The following is a 26,267-nucleotide window of genomic DNA, read 5'->3' on the forward strand; positions in this document are numbered from 1 at the left end:
AGCCTCTTGATTTATGTCTGAAGCACAGGGTGGTTCTGCATTTGCTATGCCTAATCAGGTCTCGTTTTGTTTGTCAAATGTTTCTAGGCTTTGGAGAGCCCTGGACGGGTTTTCTTCTAAATCCTTGGGCTGGACCCTGTTCTAATGGGCACTGCCACCCAGGATTTACTCCGGATGTACAAAAACGTAAAACGTAGCCTGCACACACTGATAAGGGCTTTAAGCACTGTGACCCTCTTGTAAACCTTTCTTTAGGCAAGCTAAAAGTACATCTACTTGTCCCATCCCGGAAGACATCTACGCAAGCGGAGCGCTTCCGTTTCCAGTGTTCCCATTAGCATCTGCTTTTTAAAACTGCCTTGTTTAAAATTGGCAGGCTTCAACAGGTCCCTTCCTACGAACCATCTTCCCCCACAAAGTGCTTAAGTGGCATGCCAGAAAGCAGTGGTGTCGCGGGGCTGCCGCTTTTTTGTTTGAAACTTAACAGCCATTTTCAGGCAGCTTTCCTTACGGGTCTTTCTAAGTGAAAGATTAACAGCACACTCCCGGCACTTAAGAGCAGCAGATGGTAGGATTGGGCAAGGGCCATCTGAAAGCTGCTTATGCTGTTTCGTATACCTCCCCCCCCCCCACCGCTTTAAAGCAAATCAACACAGTCTGGGTACAAAATTTTATTAATGCGACCCAGAAACAAAAACAATGAACCACTCTCCCACTACCTCCTAAAAATTAAACCAGAACGTATTCTTTTAAAATAAATCTCTGTCCTGTATACTTTCTAGCAGACAACTCACGGACGGGAGGGGTGCGCGTGTCAGAGACAGTCAAAAGTTAAGCATTCTAAACTACCTTCAAGAACAAACATATTGGGCTGGATGCTAAACAGCTACAGAAGTAAATCCATGAAGTAAAGAGACGCCCCCTTCTCAAGAACTGGGGAGGAGATAAGAAACTTTTGAAGAAAAACATTTGCAACAGCGATTGTATCCCTTGTCGAGATCTTGGGTGAGACTTCTTTGAAGACTTTTTTCCTAGTTTGTCTTGGTGATGAATCTCAAGATGTGGGTCTGTGAAGGAATCAAGAGGAAAAGTGAATTAAGAGGAAAAGTGAACTTTTATCCATTTGTAGGTGTGCCCCCCCCTTCACCCACTTCTATTTTATAGAATATAGTGGGGGAAATAGTGTATTTATTGTTAAGAGCTGTAAGCATTAAACAGTAGGCTGATAATGTTGTTTTTTAAGTGAGAAAGGTGCTAGTCCTTAGAGGTTGGAATGCTTGCTGAAGTCCCAGAAGCTGAAGCAAGATTTCCAAAGGTTAAGGGCTTGCAGAATGCTGAATGGCCTTTCGTTACCTGCAGAAGAAGGAATTAAATTGCACCAAGTACACAAAATCCTATATTGCCTCATTTCCCGATGTATGCAGGCTTTAGCAAAGGATTCAAAAGACAGCATAGCCTTAAGTTTGAATGTAAGATGCTGCTGTATACCAGTCATCGGTTCATCTTGTCCAGGGGCAACTCCTCTGATTGGCAGCGGCTCTCCCGTTCTGTGCCGGCTGCTGGCCTTTTAACTAGACTTACAGCGGAACCACAAGTGACAAAAGGCACAGGTTGGACACTTGTCAGCTTCCCTCAAGTTTTGATGGGAAATGTGGGCGTCCTGGTCTTGCAGCTTGACTCTCTGACTGCTGTCCAACGGACTTTTTCAACTGTCACTTGTCCAACATTCCACCAAGCTGCCTACATTTCCCATCAAAACTTGAGGGAAGCTGACAAGTGTCCAACCTGAGTCAGGCGTCACTTGTAGTTCCGCTCTAGAGACTGTACCTGGAGCCTGCCTGCCAATCACATGCTCTGCCACTGAGGCACATCTTCCCAGCCAGAGCTCCTACTCTCCTTGGACTATGCAACCAGAAAAGGCTACATTTTTGCACCTTGTAAACCAGTGTTTTTGCAAACATCGTGCAACAAGACCTGCTGGAATTTGGGGCAGAAAAGATCACTCCCGGGGGCCTAAAATCCCAACGAGGCTGGTGGCTGTATCGCTGTGTGAGTCACTGCTCTGGCCTTGCCGTCACCACCGCCTCTGCTGCTAGGGCGTGGGTAATTGTATTTTGCTTGTTAGGCTCAGCTGCTCCCCCTGCATGGACTCGACAGTATTATCCACCTTCATAGATGACTGTTGCATCTCTGTTTGAGTCACTGTTCCATGCTTGCCTCCTTCCTATGGGGTGCCCACCCAGAACAGGCAATTCATACTAAAACAGGCGTGCTGGTCTAGGAGGTGAGGTGACTTATCTCGCAGCTGTCAAAGTAAATCTTTTAGCTCCCACGGCACCGCAGCCTTCTGTCTGGGAATCTCTTAAGATGCAGACTGTCCTTGAGGGCCAATTCCGTGGACCCTTCCTGTTCTCCACATAAGCAGCCTTCAAGAGAGGTCTTTAGAGATCGTTCTTACTGCAATTCTTGATCTGGAGACTGCTCCAGGGCAGATTGGACTTTAAGGTCAGTGGCCTGGAAGGACCATCGCTTGCTGGGGCCACCCTAGCTCCAAGCGAGGAAGGCAAGATCCAATGCCAGCCCAAGAGGCAACTGGGAGCCTCTTTATCGGGATGCCCCCATACGGTCACTCTTGATCAAGACTTTCAGTCCTCGACCACCTCTGCAGCTAGGGCGTGGGTAATTGTATTTTGCTTGTTAGGCTCAGCTGCTACCACGGCAGGGACTCGACAGTATTATCCACCTTCATACAAGACTTCATAGATCCACCTTCACAGATCCACCCCGAGATTGCTGGAAGTCATGTTCATAGCACTGGTTTCTCCAATACTGACTGACAGCTCCTTGATCCTGTATGCCTTGGGAGGACCACTACTGGTTGTCATGATATCCCCTTCAATTGTCTCTCCACCTACTATTCATACCGGCCTTCTTCCTCTCACTTACACATCTTGAAGGGAGATACACACCCTCGAGAATCATCCATCGGACCCTTCTGCGACCGTCACGCCCGACAGATCCCATTCCGCCGATCTTTCATGGGACCAAGCCCTTGCTTCTCGGGAGGAGCCCCCTTCGTCACCTTAGAGCAAATAAGCCCGTTCTTTAAATACTCCCTTCTGCAGTCTTTTCAGGGCTGCCATTGAGCAGCATCTCAGACACCACAGCCTCTGCCGGTCACATCATCTTAAATCCAAGATGCCTTCACTAGCACTTGTGAATGGCAAGTGAACAGGGAGGAATACACGTGAGTCTGTTCACTTGCTGTGCAAGTGTCATTCGTCACTTGCAGCTTGGCTCTGAGCATGTCTGCCATTGCGGGGTACTCCAAGAGGGTGGGACCACCACCGGAAAAAAAAAACCATTTTAAGCTCAGCTCTCACAGTTTCTCCAAACAGGCTCTGCATATCATTGAATCCTATCTGTGTAGCTAAAACGATAACCGCTTGAAGAACAGTGGTTACAGGGAAGCAAACCTGTTCTTTCATGTTTTAATTAAACTAGAGATTCAGGAAAACTGCGCCAGTTTTTCAAAAGGTGAGGGGAAAAAACTCTGCTATATAACAGCCTTCTCTCCACACCTCCCTCCATACCAAATACCCACAGAATATTGTGATAGTCGACTCGTGAAGCAACCTTCTTACCTCCACGTGCGACTGTGCTATCACCCTCCCTTCCAAGATTTGGCGAACCATAAGCTGCGGAGGAAGAACATCTGCAAGAGACGGAGAAAAAAGAATAATCAGTGGGACAGAGAGGATTCTGACCTTGACTTCACTTTGTCTTGGAGGAAAAAGCATAGTTTATTTTTTTAAAATGTAGGCCTTCTGCATTTCATCTGTTGCTTACACTGTAAGTTGTGTTATGTGCCATCAAGTCGCTTCTGACCTATGGCAGCCCTATGAAGGAAAGACCTCCAAAATGTCGTATCATTAACAGACTTGCTCAGATCCTGCAAACTGGAGGAAGTGGCTTCTTTTATTGAGTCAAGCCGTCTAGTTTTAAGTCTGCCTCTTTTCCTACTGCCTTCCTCCTCTCTTCCTACTGCCTCCTTCTTTTCTTCCTCTTTTCCTACTGCCTTCCACTTTTCTTAGCATTATTGACTTTCCCAGAGAATCTTGTCTTCTCATAATGTGACCAAAGTACAACTGAAGTAACCAAAGTCTTGTCATAGGGAGAATTCAGACTTGATTTGATCTAGTGCCCACTTATTTGTCTTTTTGGCCATCCATGGTATCTGCAAAACTCTCCCCCAGCACCACATTTCAAATGAATCAAGTTTCTTCCTGTCAGCTTTCTTCACTCTCCAACTTTCACATCCAAACATAGTATTGGGGAATACCATAGTGTGGATTATCTTGATTTTGGTTCGCAGATCCGTATCTTAAAGGATCTTTTCTACTTCTCTCCTGGCCACTCTTCCAAGTCTCAAGTTTCTTCTGATTTCTTCATTGCAGTCTCCCTTTTGGTTGGTGATTGAGCCAAGGAATAGAAAATCTTGAACAACTTCAACTTCCTCATTGTCAACTTTAAAACTGTGTAATTCCTCAGCAGTCATTACTTTTCTAAAAGGATGCTATAGATAATGCAATGAAAATGCAATGAAGTAATAAATAAAGGGGAAATCGATGCTAGCCTCATATTCACATTCACCTAAAAGCCCAGGGAAACAGCAAAGTCCTGACCTGGTGCGGACAAGCTACAAGATTCCAAACCAGTTGAACAGATAACTAGAATTTCCACAAGCAAGGTGCTACCACCAAAGAGGTCTTTTCCCCAGTGGCCCAATTCTCATCATGTTAAACCACGTGATTTAAACTTGGAGGGACATGTAGGGCCAAATAAAATCACTTTGCAGGCTGCTTCTAGCTCATGAACTTCTAATTTTTGAACCCAGGGACACACCATGAGTTCGGCAATAATGGACAAGTCTTGCAAAAAATGCATCTGCTGATACCCACATGCCGGTCGATTGTCCAACAATTCAAAAATTGGGCCGGCCATAAATTCTCTAGCCCTTGGTGTGTGTGTTTGTTCTGGGGAATCAAAGTTGTTGTTTCGGGTGATGCGAAGATTGACAGCTCAAAAGTGTCTGCAGTAGCAAAATAGCAAAGAGTCCAGTAGTGCCTTTAAATCAAATCAACTTTATTGTAGCATAAGCTTTCGAGAACCACAGCTGACGAAGAGAGCTGCGGCTCTCAAAAGCTTATGCTACAATAAAGTTGGTTAGTCTTAAAGGTGCTACTGGACTCTTTGCAAGAATGTGATAGAGTTTTTTCTACCCTGAAGTCATCTCTTACCCCAACTCAAAGTGCCAGTGATTGACAGTGTTTCCATCACACTTCTTAGTGATTCATTTTAGAAGCTATTATTTGGAGGAAGGGGGAATGTTTTTATACTCTCCTGCCAGGCAGCCGCATCCCCCAATATTAGTTTTCCCGTCCTTGAAAGAAAAAAAACATCACTCCCACTGTGCCATCAGAGCAAAGACCCAACCCCACCCTCTTTGCTGGCTGCAGCGCTCACAGAAAAGAAAAAGCACTTTTTTTTTTTTTTTTTTTTTTTTTTTTTGCCAAACCGACCAACTGCTGCATTTTCTTTTTAAGTAGTCGTTTCCTTCTGCTCCTCTGAACTCCAGTGTCAGTGAGGGCAACTGATGTCACGAAGGACATATTCAGGCTTCCGGTTTGGGATTCATGGAGGTCTAACGCAGCTCCATTTGTGGAGCTGACCGGATTGCCGTTTTAACCGGCCGGAGGGGTGAAAATAACCCGCGGCCGACTGCTCTCAGGCGGGGAGCAGGCAAAGAACGCTCAAGACCCTAGGGTGAGTTAGATCTCGGACGAGGGGGGGCTCTACACAAGGAGTCTCCCCCCCGATCCTTGAGGTCCCACCTTGCGACGGGTCGGCTATAATCTCTGCGGCAATTTTGGGGCCAATTCGGCTGGCATAAGACCTACATACCCAAGCTTCGATCGGGGAGGGAAGTCGAGAGGAGAATTTAAGATCGAAACAGCGATTACAACCCGAGAAAGCTGGAGAGAAGGTAAAGATCGCTATCTCTTGAAACGGGACAGATTGACAAAAACAGAGAGGAAAGAAAGTAGACTTTTAAACTGCAACAGACTAGCGAAAAGGAGGTGAAGACTCGGCAGGAGTTGTATTTTAAAAGAGACTAAGTTTAAAGAAGTTATTACAAAAATCGGACTATTGTTTTGAATACCTGTGGTTTTGGAGCTGTGGGAAAAAGACACCATCGCGAGACCTGCTGTGGGAAGACGGGAGACAGGAAGTGCGTAACAACAATAGAGTGGCTGGAGGGAAGCGGCCCTTGCCAAAGGACAGGAAGTGGGGAATCGCCATCTTTGAAAGTGGAAGGGTCGTGGCTTCAGCGGAAGAGGAAGTAGGCCATCTTGGATTATAATAACATAGAGAAACCATAGAGAAAAGACGCCCGACATTTTGGATATAAAAAATTAATTTTGGCAAAGATTGGGACATTTAAAAAAAAAGGAAAACGTTTAATTATACGCCACGGAGCTGAGGAAGAGAGCAGATTCGTGGGAGCGAGCTAAAGCAAGCCCCACGATGTCGAAAAAAGAGTGGCAATCGGCAATAGAAAACTTGGACAAAAAACTTATAGACATGATGAAAGAACTTAAGGACACGAAATTGGAGCTTATTAAAGAGGTCAAGGAAGTTACACAGACAGTAAAGTCGGAGCTGTCAGAAGTGAAAAAAGGTGTGGAAACGATTAGCAGTGAATTACAAGGAACGCAGCAGAGAGTTAAAACAGTAGAAGACGCGATGGAGAATTTAATAGACACGCAACAAACAGAGATGAGGCTGGTGAAGGGGAGGATGTCAGTTGCAGAAACTAAACACATGGAGAAGCAGCTTCGTTTTCGTGGTCTGCCAGAAGTGGAAGGGAAGTCAGCGCAAGAACAGATGACTGAGGTGTTGGCTGATTACCTGGGGAAGGAGGAGGAGGAAATTGTGGCTATCCTAGATGTGGCGTATCGTGTGAACTCGAGAATTGCAACCCAGAGGAAACTACCAAGGGATGTGATTGTGCAGTTTACAACTAGAAATATGAAAGAGAGGATTGTGACCAAACAATTTCAAGATCCATTGGAGATTGATGGCAAGACGATTATTATAATGAAGGAACTGCCCAGATCAGTGTTATTGGACAGGAAAAAATATAGAGTGCTAATTCAGACTTTGAAGGACATGAATATCAGATACAGATGGGAGTTACCGGAAGGAGTGTCCTTTGAGTTTGGAGGGGCAAAAAAACGTATCAGATCTGAGCGGGAGATGGAGAGATTTATCAAGGACAATGAAAAAGACTTACCAACAAAACCATGAATATGGAGTGTAAAGTATTATCTTGGAATATAAATGGACTAAACTCACCGAATAAGAGAAAAAATATTTTTCATTGGCTACTAAAACAAAAATGTGATATTGTTTGTTTGCAGGAGACCCACATTAGAAAACAGGATGTAAAATATTTAAAATCTGGAAAATTGGGCAAAGAATTTGTAGCGGCTTCCAACAAGAAAAAAAGAGGAGTGGTGTTGTATATAAAAGAGGAGCTGCAGCCAAAATTTGTTATGAGAGATGTGGAAGCTAGATTTGTAGCAGTGGAATGTAATTGGAACTTAAAGAGAGTGTTGGTAGTCGGACTTTATGCACCTAACGGTGCAAAGGAAAGCTTCTTTGAGGACTTAAGGAAGCACCTAGACGATCTTGTATATGACCAGATAATTCTTGCTGGAGATTTCAATGGAGTGACAGATTTGGAATTAGACAAAAAGACTACAAAAGCACAAAAGAAAAGAGGACTATTGCCAAAGCTTTTTTTTGAGTTGATTCAACAAGAGACTCTCGAAGACGTATGGAGGAGAGAATATCCTAAAACCAAACAGTTTACTTTTTATTCTGCAAGGCATCTTACATTATCAAGAATTGATATGATCTGGGCCTCAAAGGACTTAGCGCTATGGACTAAGGAGGTAGAAATAATGCCGATGGTAGGCTCAGATCACAACCCAATTATGTGGAAATTTGGAAAAAGGAGAAAAAGGAAAGCCTGGAGAATAAATGAGGACCTGTTACAGGAAAGTGAGAATATGGAAACACTGAGAAGAGAGACTAAGTTTTTTATACAATACAACGTGAATAAAGAAGTACCAACCAGTAAAGTTTGGGACGCGTACAAGGCGGTTGTAAGGGGCATACTAATGGACTTAAATGGTAGAGCAAGGAAAAAGAAAGAGGAGAAAAGACAAGAGATTGAGGAGAAAATAAAGGCCAAAGAAGTACAGTTAAAAAAGAGACCAGGGAAAAAGAAAATACATCAGGAAATCAAAATTCTTCAAGAACAGTTAACAGCAATGAGTAACAAAGAATTGGAGTGGAACCTTAAAAGACTGAATCAAAAAGCTTTTGAGGGTGCTAATAAACCTGGGAAATATTTGGCATGGCAATTAAAGAAGAAAAGGGAAAAGAAAATAATAAATAAAATTTGTGAAGAAAACAAAACGTATTTGGAGCAGACTACCATTAGCAGAGCCTTTTATAAATTTTACGCTAAGCTGTATAATAAAAAAGAAGTAAACAAAGAATCAATAGCATCATATTTGGAGAAAACCAAACTTCCAGAGATCTCGGAAGCTTGGAGAAATAAGTTGAACAGTGAAGTAACTGATGAGGAAATAAATATGGCAATACAATCCGCAAATCTAGGAAAGGCGCCAGGGCCAGATGGACTTACGGCTAAATTTTATAAGACAATGGCCAATGAACTGGCACCATTCCTAAAAGAGGTGATGAACGGAGTTTTTAGGGATCAAAGAATTCCAGACACTTGGAGCGAAGCGAATATATCATTGATCCCAAAAGAGGGCCAAGATCTGACTAGCGTGAAAAATTATAGGCCTATATCACTACTCAATAATGACTATAAAATTTTTGCGAAGATATTGGCGGAGAGATTGAAGGGGTGGCTCTCGGAAGTCATAGAGGAGGAACAAGCAGGCTTTTTGCCAGACAGACAAATAAGAGACAACTTAAGGACAGTGATCAATGCTATTGAATACTACGACAAGCGTTGTGACAAAGAGGTTGGTTTCTTCTTTGTAGACGCTGAAAAAGCGTTTGACAATTTAAACTGGGATTTTATGTTTGCCACTATGGAAAAGCTACAACTGGGAGAAAGATTCGTCAGAGCAATCAAGGAAATCTATAGAGACCAGACTGCAGCAATTGTAGTGAATGATGAATTGACCAAAAAATTGACGATTAGTAAAGGAACAAGACAAGGTTGCCCGTTATCTCCATTGTTGTTCATTTTAGTATTGGAGATTCTGATGATACAAATTCGACAAGATGAGGAAATACGAGGAATAAAAATAAAGGACTACTCATATAAGGTCAGAGCATTTGCAGACGACATAATGTTAATTGTAGAAGACCCACTGGAGAACATGCCAAAAGTGATAGGCAAGATCAAGGAGTTTGGAGATTTGGCAGGTTTCTTCATTAACAAAAAGAAGTCAAAGATATTATGCAAAAACATGACTAAGCAGAAACAACAATTGTTAATGGAAACAACGGATTGTGAAGTAACTAGTAAGGTGAAATACTTGGGAGTTGAGCTGACTGCAAAAAATATAGATTTGTTCAAGAATAATTATGAAAAATTATGGACTCAGATAGAGAGAGACTTGATCAAATGGAATAGATTAAACCTGTCATGGTTGGGCAGGATTGCAGCAGTTAAGATGAATGTGTTACCAAGAGTAATGTTTTTGTTACAGACAATACCAATCATCAGAGACTCTAAACAATTTGAAAAATGGCAGAGGAAAATATCAGATTTTGTTTGGGCAGGCAAGAAGCCTCGAGTGAAAGTAAAAGTTTTACAAGATGCAAAGGAGAGAGGCGGAATGCAACTGCCCAATCTGAGACTTTACCATGATGCAATCTGCCTAGTTTGGCTAAAAGAGTGGATGACATTAAAGAATAAGAAACTATTAGCCCTAGAGGGATATAAAAAAATTTTTGGATGGCACGCATACCTATGGCATGACAAAGTAAAGGTCAACTCGATGTTCCTGCATCATTTTGTAAGGAGAAGTCTATTTACAATCTGGAAGAAGTATAGAACTTACTTACAAGAAGGAACCCCCTTGTGGGTGGTTCCATATGAGGTGATAGATCCGAGAGCTGTGGATAATGAACAACAATGTTTAACGTATAAAGAAATAACTAAGATTGAAGTATCTAAACTTAGAATAAAGACGCAAGAGGAACTATCACCTAACTATGATTGGTTTCAGTATAGACAGATTAGAGACTTATACAACTCAGACTTTGCAAAAGGGGGCATACGAACAGAGAACTCGGAACTAGAGCAGACCCTTCTTAAAGAAGACAAGAAAAGAATATCCAAGGTATACCAAGTATTGCTGAAATGGTATACTGAGGATGAGATAGTTAAAACACAGATGGTGAAATGGGCTATAAATTTCAATAAAGAAATAACAATGGAGGCATGGGAATACTTGTGGAAAACTACAATGAAGACAACGATATGTATTAATATTAAAGAGAACATTTTCAAAATGATCTATCGTTGGTACATGACACCAAAGAAGATTGCGCTAGGGAATTTGAATACTTCTAATAAATGCTGGAAATGTAAGAAACATGAGGGCTCCCTCTATCATATGTGGTGGTCGTGTGAGGTAGCTAGGCAGTTCTGGGGGGAAATAATAAGAGAAATGAGTGAAATTTTACAGTTTCAAATAAATAAGAACCCAGAACTCCTGCTGCTAAACTTGGGAATGGAGGGAATTCCAGCCCATCATAGGACGTTGATTTTTTATATGACTGCAGCAGCTAGACTTTTGTATGCGCAGAAATGGAAAGTACAAGAAGTACCAACTATTGAAGATTGGATCTACAAATTGCTGTATATGGCTGAAATGGACAAGATGACAAGAAAACTGAGAGATCTGGACTCAGGGCAGTTCAACACAGACTGGGAGAAGCTGAAACAATACCTGGAGAAGAAATGGGAGGTGGGAGGAAAACTGTGGCAGTTTGAGAACTACTGAAATATAATAAAAGTATAAAAGAGAGGGGTGACTTTACCGGGGGAGGAAGAGAAATGTGAATTTATAAGCAGTTAGATTAATTGATTGAGATATATATAGATATGTATAGGTCAACTGATAGAGAATAATTAATGATAAGGTTTAAACATGAGGATTGACTAACTAACAATATTTTCTTTCTTTGACAAGATTTATATGCACCAAACTGAATGTATAGAAGAGTTAAATTGATTGAGTATCTGAGGAGTTATATAGAATTACCATAAAAAGTTGAAATGAGTAATATATAGAGAACAAATCAAATTGTTTGATTTAAATGTGGGAAATTTTTATGGTTTATGATATATAGGTTTATATAGAATTATTCAAAACTGGAAAATGGGATAAATTGTTTATCTAAAGACGTATAGTTTGGGTGTATAATAATTAAAGGAGTTAATGATGCACTGCTTAATATAATGGAGAATGTATATCTGTTTTAGACAGAGGAATTTAATAGAAGTAAGGGAAAAGGGACAGAGGGTGGGAAAGCTGTTGGAAGTCAACAAAAGGGGGGGAAAGGGAGGGGGTTAGAAACGAAAAATTAGGGGAAAATTGATTGTAATGTAAAAATAAAAATGTTCTAACCCAATAAAAAATTTTTCAAAAAAAAAAAAAAACGAAGGACATATTCAGCCCTGTCATCACTTGCCCCCTCGATGGCACAAGCACACAGCCAAACTTTACTGGCGCTTTGACAACATCACTGTTTGGAGGAACAGAATTAGGATACCAACATACAGAGTAAGGGGCAAGTGTTGTGGGGGGAATATCCCCTCCCAACCACCCACTCCCAACCCATGACCTTTTCTGCCCAAAACATTCAAGACCAAACTTTCCAGCTCATCCGCATTTCACAGTGCAATGCCCTGCCTTGCCTGCAAGTGGCACCGAAGAGTAATCAAGGTTTCCACCAGGACAACGAAAGGCCCGAAGCCTCAGAGAAGCCAGCCAGCTTTGCGGCTACACAACACTCTCCCCCCAGGCTGGATTTTCAGTCACAAAGTGGGGAAGGAGGAATGACAAAGGGATAGGGTGGAATTCCCCCTCACAGCCCCGCATCTTTCCTCGCCCTATTCTAGTTTCATTCCCCTCTTTCAGGCGTCCTGTCACCCCTCAACTGCCAGCACAGCTCATTCTTCACTCCCTCACCCCGTTTGCCCACTAGGGTTGCCAGCCTCCAGGTGGAGCCTGGAGATCTCCTGGAATTACAACTGATCTCCAGGCCACAGAGATCAGTTCTCCTGGAGAAAATGGCTGCTTTGGAGGGTGAACTCTATGGAATTATATCCCACTGAGGCCCCTCCCTTCCCCGAATCCTGCCCTCTCCATTCTCCACTCCTCAAATCTCCAGGAATTTCCCAACCTGGACCTGGCAACCCTACTTGCCACCAAGCCCCCATTCCCCCTCCTCCCTCCTTTCCCTCCTCCAACTGTGTACCCCAACCCCTCTCTTCACCACTCTATCCCTCCCCTCATACCATCCCACCCCTGCCTGGTGGGATAGTATGAAAAGGTTTTTTATAGCCTCCTGCCAGACAGCCACACACCCCATCAGCTTCCCCCTCCTCAAAAAAAAAAAAAAAGCATCATCCCCAACGCCCAACCACCCTTCCAATCTCTGCCGATGTTCTCCACCACAATTTGACGTTGATATTCCGGCATCTGAGGGGCCGTTACAGCAGCCAGGACGATGCCCAAGGCCTCTCCAGAGTTCGGACCCCATTCCCGTGGCCCAAGCAAGATTGCTGATCAGCATCCCAACAACAGGCCCCACTTCTCTTTGGGGGAAGTGGCTGCCCCAAAGAGAGACCAGAGGAAGCAAGTCAGGTTTTCCTAACTAGGCAGTTTCCACAGATCGGCAAACTCTGGTCCCGCCATCATTCTGACTGGAATTTACTATCTACACAGGGACTGGGAGTAGAGATAGCAACTGGCTGCATTTATTATATATTTTACTTCATTTATACCTCGCCTTTCTCCCCAGTGGGGACCCCAAAGCGGCCCCTCCATTTCCCCCCTCACAACAACCTTGTGAGGTAGGTTATTATTATTATTGATTATATTTCTAATCCATTCTCCCTGCGAACGGGCTCAGAACGGAATACAACATATGTAAGACACATAAACATGTTAAACTGAGAGCCAGTTTGGCTCTCTGATCTGGAGAGCCGGGTTTGATTCCCCACTCCTCCGCTTGAAGCCAGCTGGGTGACCTTGGGCTAGTCACAGCTCTCTCAGAGCTCTCTCAGCCCCACCCACCTCACAGGGTGTTTTGTCGTGGGGATAATACTGGCATACTTTGTAAACGGCTCTGAGTGGGCATTAAGTTGTCCTGAAGGGTGGTATATAAATGGAATGTTATTATTATTACTATTAATTTAAAACCAGATAAAAAGTCAATCAATACAATGGTACAATTTCTAAAAGACAGCGGCACACATACTGCATAACCCAACAATAACAGGACTCTGTGGGGCTGGGTGGCCAGCTGCTAGATGTTAACAGAGCAGGGGGTAAACCTCAACCTATGGCAGGAGGCTGGTTTCTCGGCCCACCTGTGTCAACCGCCATATGACTGGTGGAACATCTCTGTATTACAGGCCTGGTGGAAAGCTAACAATTCCTGTGGGGCCTGGGGCTAAGAGCATGACTGGCCCAAAGTCACCCAGCCAGCTTCCATGGTAGAACAGAGAACTGAACCTAGGTGTCCCAGATCCTAGTCCATCATTCTAGCCACTACACCACACGGGCTCTCTGACACTGTCTGGCTCATGCTACTGGAACGGCCGGTTTCTTTCCTGCCCAGCTGGGTATACCAGCCACCTACCCTCGTGAAGCATGAACGGCTGAGCCAGAGGCGGGATCGTCCAGAAGTCATCCTTGTCCAGCCTCCGCAAAGAATTCAGAGGAACGGTGGCAGAGCGACCAAAATCCATGAAGAACACCACGACCATATTTCCCACCTTGTCCAAAACCCAGCACCTGAAAGAGAGGAAGAGGCCAAAAGAGTAGCCTGTTGGCCCGGCATCAGGCAGATGCTTCTGGGAGATTCACAGAGAGAGCCTGAGGGAAGCGGCCAAGGCCCAGTGTTTCCCACAGCATCTGGAACTCAGAGGCATAGTGCTTTGGAACATGGAGGCTCGGTTTAGGTATCACTGAAATGTAGGAGGGGAGGGTTGCATACACCACCCAGCAGAATTTGAGTTCAGTGGCACCTCAGAGACTAACACGATTTTCAGGGTATGAGCTTTCAACAGTCCAAGCCCCTTCTTCAGACACCAAGGAGCTCAGAGTTGCGTGGAAGAAGGGCAGGGTGTTTTTTTTAAGTAATAGTATAGTTCATTGGTTGTTGTGGGTTTTCCGGGCTGTATTGCCGTGGTCTTGGCATTGTAGTTCCTAACGTTTCGCCAGCAGCTGTGACTGGCATCTTCAGAGGTGTAGCACCGAAAGACACAGATCTCTGTGTCACGGTGTCATCCTCTTACAGGATGACTTAGCCCAAACCCACCTTCTTGAGTAGATATAAATTACCTGCCAACATCTTCTCCACACTGTGACACTGAGAGATCTGTCTTTTGGTGCTACACCTCTGAAGATGCCAGCCACAGCTGCTGGCGAAACGTCAGGAACTACAATGCCAAGACCACGGCAATACAGCCCGGAAAACCCACAACAACCATCGTTCTCCGGCCGTGAAAGCCTTCGACAATACATAGTATAGTTCATGATGGGTAGACGTGTTAGTCTGTAGCAGCAGCAGAAAAGAGCAAGAGTCCAGTAGCACCTATAAGACTAACAACATTTGTGGTACGGTATGAGCTTTCATGAGTCACAGCTCACTTCTTCAAGTATCTGAAGAAGTGACCTGTGACTCACGAAAACTCATACCCTACTACAAATATTTTAAGTATGATTCATGACAAAGCAATCAATGTGCGGAGCGCCTTATCTACGAAGGCAGGCTAAAAAGTTTGAGGCTTTTAAATTGGGGGGGGGAGAGGGAGAGAAAAGGGAGAGTATGATCAATGTTTATAAAATTACGCGATGGGTGGAGAAAGTGGAGAGGAAACACTCTTTCCCCCAATAGTTAAAACCCCCAATGGCTACTAGTTTATACTAATTCCTTTTGAAAGTTGACACTCTAAAATTTCATCATGTGCTGAATCTTAAAAATATGTTATTAAATATTTTACCCAGTCACATTATGAAAGTACACAGCAAACTTTTTAAACATATGGTGACGGCAGCTACTATATGCAAACAACAAAATGGAAGGCAGAACCTTGTCCAGATGTGATTGAATGGATGAATAAACGGTATCAATATAGATCCAGAGGAGTTAGCCGAGTTAGTCTGTAGTAGCAAAATAAAAAAGAGTCCAGTAGCACCTTTAAGACTAACCAATTTTATTGTAGCATAAGCTTTCGAGAATCACGTTCTCTATCTACAACTAAATTAACTTACTATAAGCATATTAGATTAATCATAGAATTTCAAGAAAAATGGAAAGACTTTTTTGATGATGTCACTGGAAATTAAAAAACTAAGACTATGGAAGCCGACCAATTAGAAAATTAGTATTTTAAAATGTTGAAGATAAAATGCTGAGTATAAAATGTTGAGTATAAGTAAGAAGATGGAGGGGAGTAATATTCTGTAGCTTAAATGTGCTGTTATATATTCTGTTTATGTTTCTTTATGCATTATTGTCTTTTTCTTTTCAAATAAAAATTTTTAAAAGGGAAGTTGACACACTACTGGAGGATAGAGCCTTTCGTGGCTTAACCATCAAAGCCAAACACAACCACAATGTTGTGTACTTCTGAATATCAGTGGCTTGGGGGAAGGGGTAGCCCAAGGGTATCCTGGGATAGCTGCTTGGCCTCTTTAGGAAACTACGGACTGGAATGGATGGACTGCGGGTTTGATCCTGTGAAACTCCTCCTACACCACGAAGACAATTCCACATTCATACCATCTCCCATCTCAGCATTTCTTGGTCAACTCCGCCCCCCCTGCCCAAAGTGTATCCGCTTGTCATTTCCTTCACCTGTTCCAAGCTCCACCTTCTTCCCCCAGAATGCATTCTGCCATACATCGCGTCCCTCGCTGGATGTCCTGTTTTGCCAAGAAAGGCAACTGGGATTCCACTTCTGCCAAAGAGCTGAACAGCTTATGCATGTTTTGATGGTTTTCCTAAAACAGCAACGCGAGTCATTTCAGCTTCAACTGAAATTTAAACACCATACGGGCACAAAACCGGCAAAAGTCAAGTGCCCATCCCTCATGCAACTCACATTCCATTTAAAGAGGTCCTTTGGGTTTTCACGTATGTGCAGCAGCCGCTGAATCGCATCATTAACCCTTTCACACTCTTCCTACCCCAAACCAATTCAACCAACCTTCCAGGTACTGGAGTGACAATCTTTATGCTTAAATTTATAGGCAACACAATTGAAAAAGCGTTTGTCGATAGATAATTAGAAGTTGAACACAATGCATAAAACTAATAGATCTGGCACTGGAATGGTAATAGTCTACCTTTCAATGCTTTCTGGGATAAGATTGCTGACTACATATAAAAAAATAATTTAGGATTAGAAATGAAATCCGTTTTGCTGCATATGTCGCTTAAATGGAGTACAAGGCTTGGTTGAGCCGTAACACAAAAACCATAGCTTATTTTACTATACTTGGTTTATAAAACTAGGATTTGGTTTGCGGTCACCTGGCCAGGCACCTAGGTAAAACGCAGACAGAAAGCTAACAGTGCAATAAAAGAGAGGAGATATTTACTGAATTAATAATCCCTACACATTTCGCTTTTGCTTTGCCAGGGGATCTCATGGAATTCTACTAGACACCCAGACAAAGCTCAGGCAATACAGGTAGGGATTAATTCCTGCTCTCTTATCGCACGGTTGGCTTTCTGCCTGCTTTCTTCTTCTTCAACGCAGGCATCTCTGTGGCCAGCATGAACGCAGAAAGGCCAGCATCTCTGCATTCACGCATCACATGAAACCACAGTTAAGACTAGCTGTGGTTAAGGAATCAAACTGTGGTTTCAGTATGACCCTGTCTTTAAGGCCAAATCCTCAGAAACTGAGACTTCTGAAGAGGATCTCTTAACATGAGCTTGTGCGCCCCTACCTTGTAAGAATCCAAAACCATTTCTAGTTCTACTGGCAGCCACCCGTCTTATCCAACCTTCTGAGGCCGATATTTCCCGGGAAACCCCTACCAGCCAGGGCTCCAGATTAGATCAAAGAGACTTTCTGGACTATTCTGGAAAAAAACCCATCTACCTCATCTATTAGTTTTTAGGGATCTCCCACTGTCTCGACTAGTACCCCATATTCCACCAGTCTTATCTACTCAAGAGTCTCTCTACACAAGATGAATGATACAAAGACGCTCAAGTGAAGGGAGACGCAATGTTAGCTGGGAAGCCGAGTTTTAGATCGGAAGGCTCTGTCAGTTTCACCTCTCTAAAGTGGCCAAAGTAGCTCCTCAGAGGGTTTGTGGGTTTGTTTATTTCCTCTTCACCTCCAAGGGGAACTTTAGTGAGGTGAAACTGACAGATCCGTCTTTAAAACTGGGCTTCCCATGTTATGCCAATATAGATTAAAATCATATGCCAATAATCAATACTGAACAATACTAGGCCTAGCTTCTGTATTCTCTAGATGAACTTTTAAACTTTGCATGAACTTTCAGTGTATTTTTTCTGTGTAAGGTAATTCAACAGGTGTGCTTTCATCCTTTGACAATTAATTAAAATAGTGGACTCTACCGAGATTGATGTTCCTCTATCAGAGATTCAACCAATGGTGATTGCCCAACTTAACCTTTTCTGACACTTCACTGAATATTCATAATTTCATAGTACAGCCTTCCAATTAGTTAAAAAAATTATGTCATAGTCAGTACTGCAAAAGAAAACCATTAATCTCTGAGAAGTGTCAGAAAAAGTTAAGTTGAGCGATCACCACTGGTTGAATCTCTGATAGAGGAACATCAGTCTTGGTAGAGTCCACTATTTTAATTAATTGTCAAAGGATGAAAGCACACCTGCTGAATTACCTTACACATAGAAAAAATACACTGAAAGTTCATGCAAAGTTTAAAAGTTCATCTAGAGAATACAGAAGCTAGGCCTAGTATTGTTCAGTATTGATTATTGGCATACGATTTTAATCTATATTGGCATAACACCCAACTAACACTGTGTCTCCTTTCACTTGAGTGTCGTATAATTTGTCTCGTATAGAGAGACTCTCAGATGGGCAGCAGTGTTCCATGGTGTCAGGTAGGGGGGGTTTGCCCAGGACTGAACCTGAGACCTTCCTCGTGTCAAGCATATTCTCTGCAACTTGGGCACAGCCGTGTCAAGGTTAGAACTGTGGGCAGCAGATCAAGAAAGTCAAGGCCAGGGAACATAAGCTGCGCACCAGAGGGTGCAAAGAAATGGAGAATAAGCCAACGGGCAGAGCCACAGAACCATCCTACACTGAACAGCCTCACTGCAGCGTCAGCACGGAAAGAGGGTCTAAGTGGCAGGGCAGCCTTGCGCCCTACAGATGCCCCGGAGGGGCAGGTTCTTTCATAAAGCAGCCCAGAAAATGGTTTCCGCAAGACAACTGAAAGTGCTGGTTCTCACCTTCAAAGCCCAAATTGGCTTGGGGCCAGGTACTTGAAGGACCGTCTCCACAGACAGGGCCTTCTCAGTAGTGGCACCTCGCTTATGGAATGCCCCCCCCCCCTTTAGGCTCACCTGGCACTTACATTACTCTCTTTTAGGCCCCTGGTCAAAATCTTTCAGTGCACTCGGACTTTGAATCAAGGGTCTTTTAACACTATTTTACTCTGGAAACTTTCTTTTAAGCCGTCGGTGGTCTATTTTTATGGTCTAGGTTTTTACACTGGGCTGGGTTCTTAATGCTAGATTTTAACGAACGCCTTTTAATGTTTTGTTTTTTATTGCTTTTATTTTGTAAACCGCCTCGAGCAGGTTCCTGGAGAGGAGGCATAATTTTTTTTCGCTCAATAAATAAATAAATAAAACCTAGCAGCTGTACAGAGACCAGCAAGTGTGCCTCTGCAGCCTGTGGTTTGAAGACCACTGCAGTACACATTCTCTTCAATTTTGACCTTCTGTATATGAGCATCTGCCCGCAAAGGGGATTGCAATTGTTGCAAAAATGCCTGGTTCGGGTAATTATTGCCCAATAATTACACCAAGATTGGGGAACTTTGAAGAGGAAAAGCTTTTATTTCATGAAATAAGGGGACAGAGTTTCAAGCAAGTAAAAACACTCTGAGCCCCCCCCCCCCCGAGAAACGTGGAAGGGGGGATCTTTTATACCTTTCTGAGACAAAGCCTCTATTCTGAGACAAAGCCCACCCTCTCCTTGCAGCTCTAAGTGAAACTTTCTCTTCTTCCTTATCTAGTTTCAACAGTCTTTGTTTACCAGTTTCTCCTGTCTTGTTGTCTAAGGGTCTGTCTACACAAGACGCCATGGTGCATGTTTCTATATGAGACGCCTCAGCACGCGTTCATCAAGTGTAGGGAGATGCAATGTTAGCTGGGAAGTGTAATTTAAAAAGATCGAGCTGGCGGAGATCACTCCTCAGAGGTTTGTTAATTTCATCTTCTCCTCTTGGAAGGCTCTGTCAGTTTCACCTCCCCAGTCTAAAACTGTGTGGGATCACAACTAGAGGGCGGCAAGGAATGGAAATGGGCTGGAGCTGCCTTTCAGAGCCAGGCTCAGACCTGGAGAGGTTATAATGGGCTGAAGTTTCCCTTCTGGCATTTCACAGCCCCGTCACGCAGCTCCAGTGTACAGCAAAGCCTCTGCCCTGCTGCCGGCTCTGTCTTTTTAAACTACCCTTCTCAGCTACCACCACATCTCCCGACACGTGTTCTTCACTCTAAGCTCTACTCTGCACTCGGGAGTTACACGCTCAAGGCCAAGCAACTAAACTGCTTCATATTTCAAACGAGCAAGAAAAACGGCTCTGCTTTTGGTCATACAATGACCACCGACTGTTAAGATAAAACTGTTGGACTGTCGGGCTTTGCCATTCCGTGCCATGAAGGAACCTAAATCCTAGTAGGAACAGGGAAACCAAGCAGATGAACAAAAAACGAGGGGACTCAAATCACATTCCCAGCCCCATCACCAACCTCTGTGAGGTGGATAGCCCAGAAGAACGGAGTCTGGGGCACCGTATCAGTCACCAGGAGTCCCGCTTCTCCAGAGATTCTGCAAATGGTGATCAGCCAACCCAGGTCCTTAAAGCAGTCCTTCAGCATCAGCACCAAGAAGGAACTTCTAGAAAGTGGCACAAACAACGTGAAGAACAACCATGCGGTCACTGATGGCTGTGCCTGCATAAAACGGGGCCTGGCATGGAGGTGATACAGGCCGCACTGCTTGCATTTCACAGCATTTGGACCCGGCCCACAATAAAACCAGTATTCTTTTAAGAACCACGAGTAGAGGTGGGCACGAACCAAAATATAAACCAAAGTTCGTCATGAACGGGGCCGTTTTTTTGGTTTGCAAACAGGTGGTTTGTTGGAAGGCATTTCTGATGACCCATGATTTTTAAGTTGGTTCGTTTGGTTTGTTTTTTGGTTCGTCACTGCAGACAGCCTGGCGCTGATCAATCAGTTTCCTAGACAACAGGGGGGAGGGCTTTCTGCAAACCTTCTGCTGCCCTGGAAGTAACGTATTCACCAACCAAACAAACTGGTTCATGAACCGGGCAATTTCATGCCAGTTCGTGGTTCGTGAAACATGACAAACCACGAACCGCAACCAGCCGCCGTTCTTCTGGTTCGTGCCCATCCCTAACCACGAGCCTCTTGATAAGCAGGCTGGATTCTATTTGCTTAGGACCCGAATGCAAACAAGGCCCCTCACTTCCCTGCAGGATTCAAATCGGCACAGCAAAGTTACTGATTTCCAGTGTTATAAACGGTCCATGATGGTTATCTTGCACAGAAGTGTCACAGACTGGATCATGCAGACCCAGCCCACTAAGAGCTAAGCTACAAGTGACCTCAGACGCATATTTTTTAAGGTGTCGGGGAATCAATGTTACCTGGGAACTGTAGCTGAAACCAGAATTATGTCCCTAGCGCGCGCAGGGGGGGGCGGAAAACTTTTCAAATACAGTTTTCAAAGACAGAACCATGCAAGATCGATGGGGGAGAGGAACTTTGAAATTGTTTTCTTGCAATCTCAATGGAGAGATGAACTACCAGCTCTTCCCCACCTCTGCCTCCCTGCGGGGGCCCTGTATTCCTCCTTCTTTGAGGGAGAGAGGAGACTGGCACCGGAATTCTAATCCATATCCAAATCCTGGTTAAGAATCCCAGCAACATGGAGCAAAGCAAGCCCCCAATTCATTGGCGAGAGTGAAAAGCGCCGTCAAGTCATAGCTGACTTATGGCAACCCCTAGTGCGATTTTCATGGATGAACAGAGGTGGTTTGCCATTGCTTGCCTCTGCAAACCTCATCTTCGCTGGAGGTCTCCCATCCAATTACTAACCAAGGCCAACCCTGCTTAGCTTCTGAGATCTGATAAGATCAGGCTTGCCTGGGCTCTCCAGGTTAGGGCCCCAATTTGTTACAGTGCCCAAATTCAGAGATCCCAATAAACTTGAATTCAAAGACTTTCTAAAGCAGCACAGGACAGAGCGCAAATGCCCAAGGATTTGAGACTCGGAGTCTCTCTATACAAGACATCTTACACGGGGATGTGCAAATGAAAGATCTTACACTCGTTCTCCCATTGTGAATACATGTGCATTGCTAGGGAGACAGAGTACACTTAAGAAGACCACACAGAAAGTAAGACACTTGAGCATCCCCGTGTAAGCTGTCTTGGGTAGAAAGAAACTCATTCACACACACATCTGTAACAAATTATAGCCTTTTTTGTGATATCTGAATGTTACTGTTGTGACCGTCCTGTGCTATGTCTCTTGCTTACCTCATTTCAATGGGAATCGCATAAAGGTTGTTCTTCTTTAAAGGTGGTGCAGTCTGGATGCCAGTTTTTGGAATGAGGTCTAAAGAAACACAGCAGGGCTAAGACAAGGTTTGCTTAAACCAATCTGATCCAGCAGATAGAGCGATTGATGGCTATTAGTCACAAATGCCCAAAATTTAATCTTTCTGTCCAGAGGGGCAGACACCAAGACAAAACAGGACAATACAAGAATGCCTCTCTCTATCAGATCCTGCCTGTAAACCTCCCAGAGGCATCTGACTGGTCAACGAACACAAGACAGGCCTTGGTTCAGAATCAGCAAGAACTGTTATTCTTAATAGTTACGCTCATTTAGGACTCTCTAAGAGTCAAGCTCAACATGCAAGTTTTTAGAGTTAGGTCTGGGATCCCCAGACACAACTTGAGTTCTTTGGGGAGCAGCTTTGGGGAGGAGCTTAATAATAATAATAATAATAATAATAATAATAATAATAATAATAATAATAATAATCAGGGCTCATTTTGAGGGGGAACGCACCGGAACACAGTTCCGGCAGTTCCTCAAAGAGGTCACATGATAGGTGGCCCGACTCTCAGCCACTTTGGGCTTGTTTTGGCCTGGATTGGGGCTGAAACGGTCCAGATCTGGCCTCTGATGGGTGGTGGATCACTCTCCCGCTCAGCAGCGGCCTGATCCTGACCATTTTGGGCCCCTTTTGGCCATTTTCAGCCCCTTTTTGCCATTTTGGGCCCGATTTCAGCCCTGAATGGCCAGGATTGGGTCCAAAACAGACAGGATAGGTGATGTCAGGGGGTGTGGCATATGCAAATCAGTTATGCCAGTGACACACTTCCGGTGATGGCAAGGGGCATGGCATATGCTAATGAGTTGTGCTAACGAGTTTCTCCAGCTCTTTTTCTACGAAATGACCCATGATAATAATAATAACATTCCATTTATATACTGCCCTTCAGGACAACTTAGTGACCACTTAGAGCAGTTTACAAAGTATGCCATTATTATCCCCACAACAAAACACCCTGTGAGGTGGGTGTGGCTGAGAGAGCTCTGAGAGAGCTGTGACTGACCCAAGGTCACCCAGCTGGCTTCAAGTGGAGGAGCGGGGAATCAAACCCAGCTCTCCAGATTAGAGTCCCGCGCTCTTAACCAGTACACCAAACTTTCTCTCAGAAAGAGACCCTAAATAGCAGGGGAGGGAGTTTTTCTGCTCCACGTGGCGTATTCTGTGCGCGTGGAGCAGTAAAAACAGGGGAGGAGGGGGAATCCTCCTGTGCTATTGTGACATGGGAAATGGCTTGAAGGGGGAGGGAAGAGCCCCCCCCGGGCATTCTGAGGCCATTTGGGCTCGTTTATGTTTTAACCCCCATTTGCTTTTTAACTGCTGTATGGCTGCGAAAACCTTAGTTGGGTCCAGACCCAAGTCTTTAAAAACCTGCATGTCTAGCTTGGCCCTTAGATTCAATTGCGATTGGGAATGGCAGCTTAAAAAAGAAACTCCATGTCTGGGCACAGCGATATCTGACATCCGATGTTACTGACAGCTATCCATCTTGCTCGGCTCACTCAGTTCCACTGGGGCATCTTGCCTCCCTCCCCTCTGAGCCAGTGAAAAACAGAAGGCACTCCTGCGATATATACTTCCTCCCCAAATGGATACACACCAATCAGGAGAAAAACAATAATAATAAACTCTATGTAAAGGCTCACTATTCTTTTAAAGTGACTTAGTGCATTTGTGCGTATCGAAAAATGCTCTTAGCACCCAGGAACAATCCTCTATTTATCACAAAAATAAATATTCATTCATAAATATCGCTCATAAATGAATTACACTCATAAATCAATTACAATAAATAACATTCATCTACAGATCCATCAGAGAAGAGAAAAAGAGAAAGAAATAACATTTAAGATTACAATTAAATTGGAATAATTACTTACCAGTCTTGTCTTCCTTGGAGCTTCTTTCCCCGGCGCCTACGAAAGAAATTTAAAAGGATATTGTCCTGTTTGAAATACTGTAAGGAATGAGCAGCCAGGGGACCATATAATTGATGCGGCCATTAACTTTTTCTGTATAGTAAGAATGTTACTTATTGTAATTTATTAATGAGGGTAATTTATTTATGAATATTTATTGATGAGCATTTATTTTTGTAATGAACGGAGGGTTGTTCCTGGGTACTACGAGCACTTCTCCTCTGAGCCAGGCAGGCAATTCCTCCACCTCAAAGAATCTGAATGTCTACTACGGTGATTGAACAGTGGGTTAGCTCTTGGAGATCCATTCCCCTTTATGGTGTTGCTCTCCCCCGGTGCAATGAACCTTCATCAGAGGAAGTTTCTTTGCGCCGGTAGGAAATTCACCATAGTTGATGTTTAGATGCCTTGAGGCAAAGGAATTGCCTTGTGGGGTAAGCTAGCACACTTTTGAATCAACAAGTTGTTATCCGGCTCTGGGGAAAAGTTAGTAACTTCTAGATGGAAGCCAGCTGAACAGAAGTAGAAACGAGTTTGTTATATATGTATAAGTTTGTATATTGTAATTGTTTAAACTCAATGAAGATTCATTAAAAAAATTTTTAAAAAAAGAAGTAGAAACGGGTCTGGAAAAGCTTTCAGAACTGCTCATAGATAGAGAAAAGGGCCAACGGCATCCCAACCTGAATGGCTTGTATTCAACTGGAAGGTGCCACTGGCTATTATGGGCCGTTTCCACACGACTTACCGGCCTCCGGAATGTTGCACAAAACACGCAAAAGACAGCGTCTTCTCGTGCGAAATCGTGCCAGGAAGACACGATGTCGTACAAAACTCCCGGATGATAGCGTCTTCCTGGCACGATTTCGCGAGAGAAGACACTATCTTTTGCGTGTTTTGCGCAATATTCCGGAGGCTGGTAAGTCGTGTGGAAACGGCTGCGGTCTTTAGAGACAGAAGGACGTCTCTTGCTCTCTCTGCTGAAATACTTTGCATCAGAAAACAGAGTGAAAGCCGCTTCCGTTTTATACCCAAAGAAACTATGAGAACTGCATTTGGACTGGACATCAGTAAGTTAGGGTTCTTAGGGTGAAGCAATTGGTTCCTAGCAACCTGTGCAGTGTGATTTCTTGCAAGCGCCCTGAGGTGATCTGGAAGCAGAGAGTGGAAATACACGATACTAAGTACCTGGGGACACTCAAGGGCCGGATTTTATGTGCGCTCCTCAATTCATGTGCAGGTTGCCTCTTGCTTGGCACACATGCGTGCCACTTTCACCCGAGCTCCCTTTGTGTGATTGCAGGACTTCTCTATTTGCATATCTTTAAGGAGGGAGAAAGTGTCAAGATCTGCATTTCAATGGAGGTGGGAAGTGGGGGGAACTGGGGATTTGGCAATTGTAAACAGAGAAGATCCTTGTCAAAGATTAACTACAGGGTAGCAAAGAAAGCAAAGAAAAGATATCAGATCTGTGAACATACTCACACAGAGCAAATGGAAGTGTGACTGTGCTAGCAAGTGCATGGGAAGTTGGAGAGGGGACACGTGAAATGAGGTACACTTGAGCTTCCCTAGGTACTTAGAGCCAAACTACAAGTGATGAATAACACAGGTTGGACACTTGTCAGCTTCCCTCAAGTCTTGATGGGAAATGTAGGCAGCTTGGCGGAATGTTGGACAAGTGACAGTTGAAAAGTCCATTGGACAGCAGTCGGAGAACCAAGCTGCAAGACCAGGACGCCTACATTTCCCATCAAAACTTGAGGGAAGCTGACAAGTGTCCAACCTGTGTCAGGCGTCACTTGTAGTTTGGCTCCCAGTAATGCGCAACTGCAACTGCAAGAGAGCTTCTACCCTTAGAAAGAAGGGGAAGATGATTCTATCCCTTCTCCCATTCCTAGAAAGCTGATAGTGTGGGCTCCATTTTCACGTGATCCAAACGGATATGGTAGGACCTTGCTGCAGAGTAGCATTGCAGACCCCCAGGGGTCCCCAGACAAAGTCTGAAGGCATGGCAATACCAGATCATTTCTCTAAGGAAACTGAGATTTCACACTCCATCAAATCTGTACTCCTCTGTACTACCTGT

General features: G+C 43.9%; 1 protein-coding gene across 1 annotated transcript in view; it reads right to left on the reverse strand.

Moving 5' to 3' along the window:
* Window positions 1–983: 983 nt before the first annotated feature.
* The window catches only part of TDRD10 (tudor domain containing 10), a 50,262-nt gene continuing 24,978 nt past the window's right edge, over window positions 984–26,267 (reverse strand). Inside the window, exons 7-13 of the mRNA XM_054973294.1 lie at window positions 24,140–24,175; window positions 22,177–22,255; window positions 20,359–20,506; window positions 16,222–16,367; window positions 13,999–14,153; window positions 3,645–3,715; window positions 984–1,067 (exon numbers count right to left, since the gene is read on the reverse strand). Of these exons, the coding sequence (XP_054829269.1) occupies window positions 1,032–1,067; window positions 3,645–3,715; window positions 13,999–14,153; window positions 16,222–16,367; window positions 20,359–20,506; window positions 22,177–22,255; window positions 24,140–24,175 (671 nt within the window). The 3' untranslated portion in view covers window positions 984–1,031. The remainder of the gene's footprint in view (window positions 1,068–3,644; window positions 3,716–13,998; window positions 14,154–16,221; window positions 16,368–20,358; window positions 20,507–22,176; window positions 22,256–24,139; window positions 24,176–26,267) is intronic.

The sequence above is a fragment of the Eublepharis macularius genome, chromosome 1 (genome assembly GCF_028583425.1).
Source record: "Eublepharis macularius isolate TG4126 chromosome 1, MPM_Emac_v1.0, whole genome shotgun sequence".
Classification (NCBI taxonomy): domain Eukaryota; kingdom Metazoa; phylum Chordata; class Lepidosauria; order Squamata; family Eublepharidae; genus Eublepharis; species Eublepharis macularius.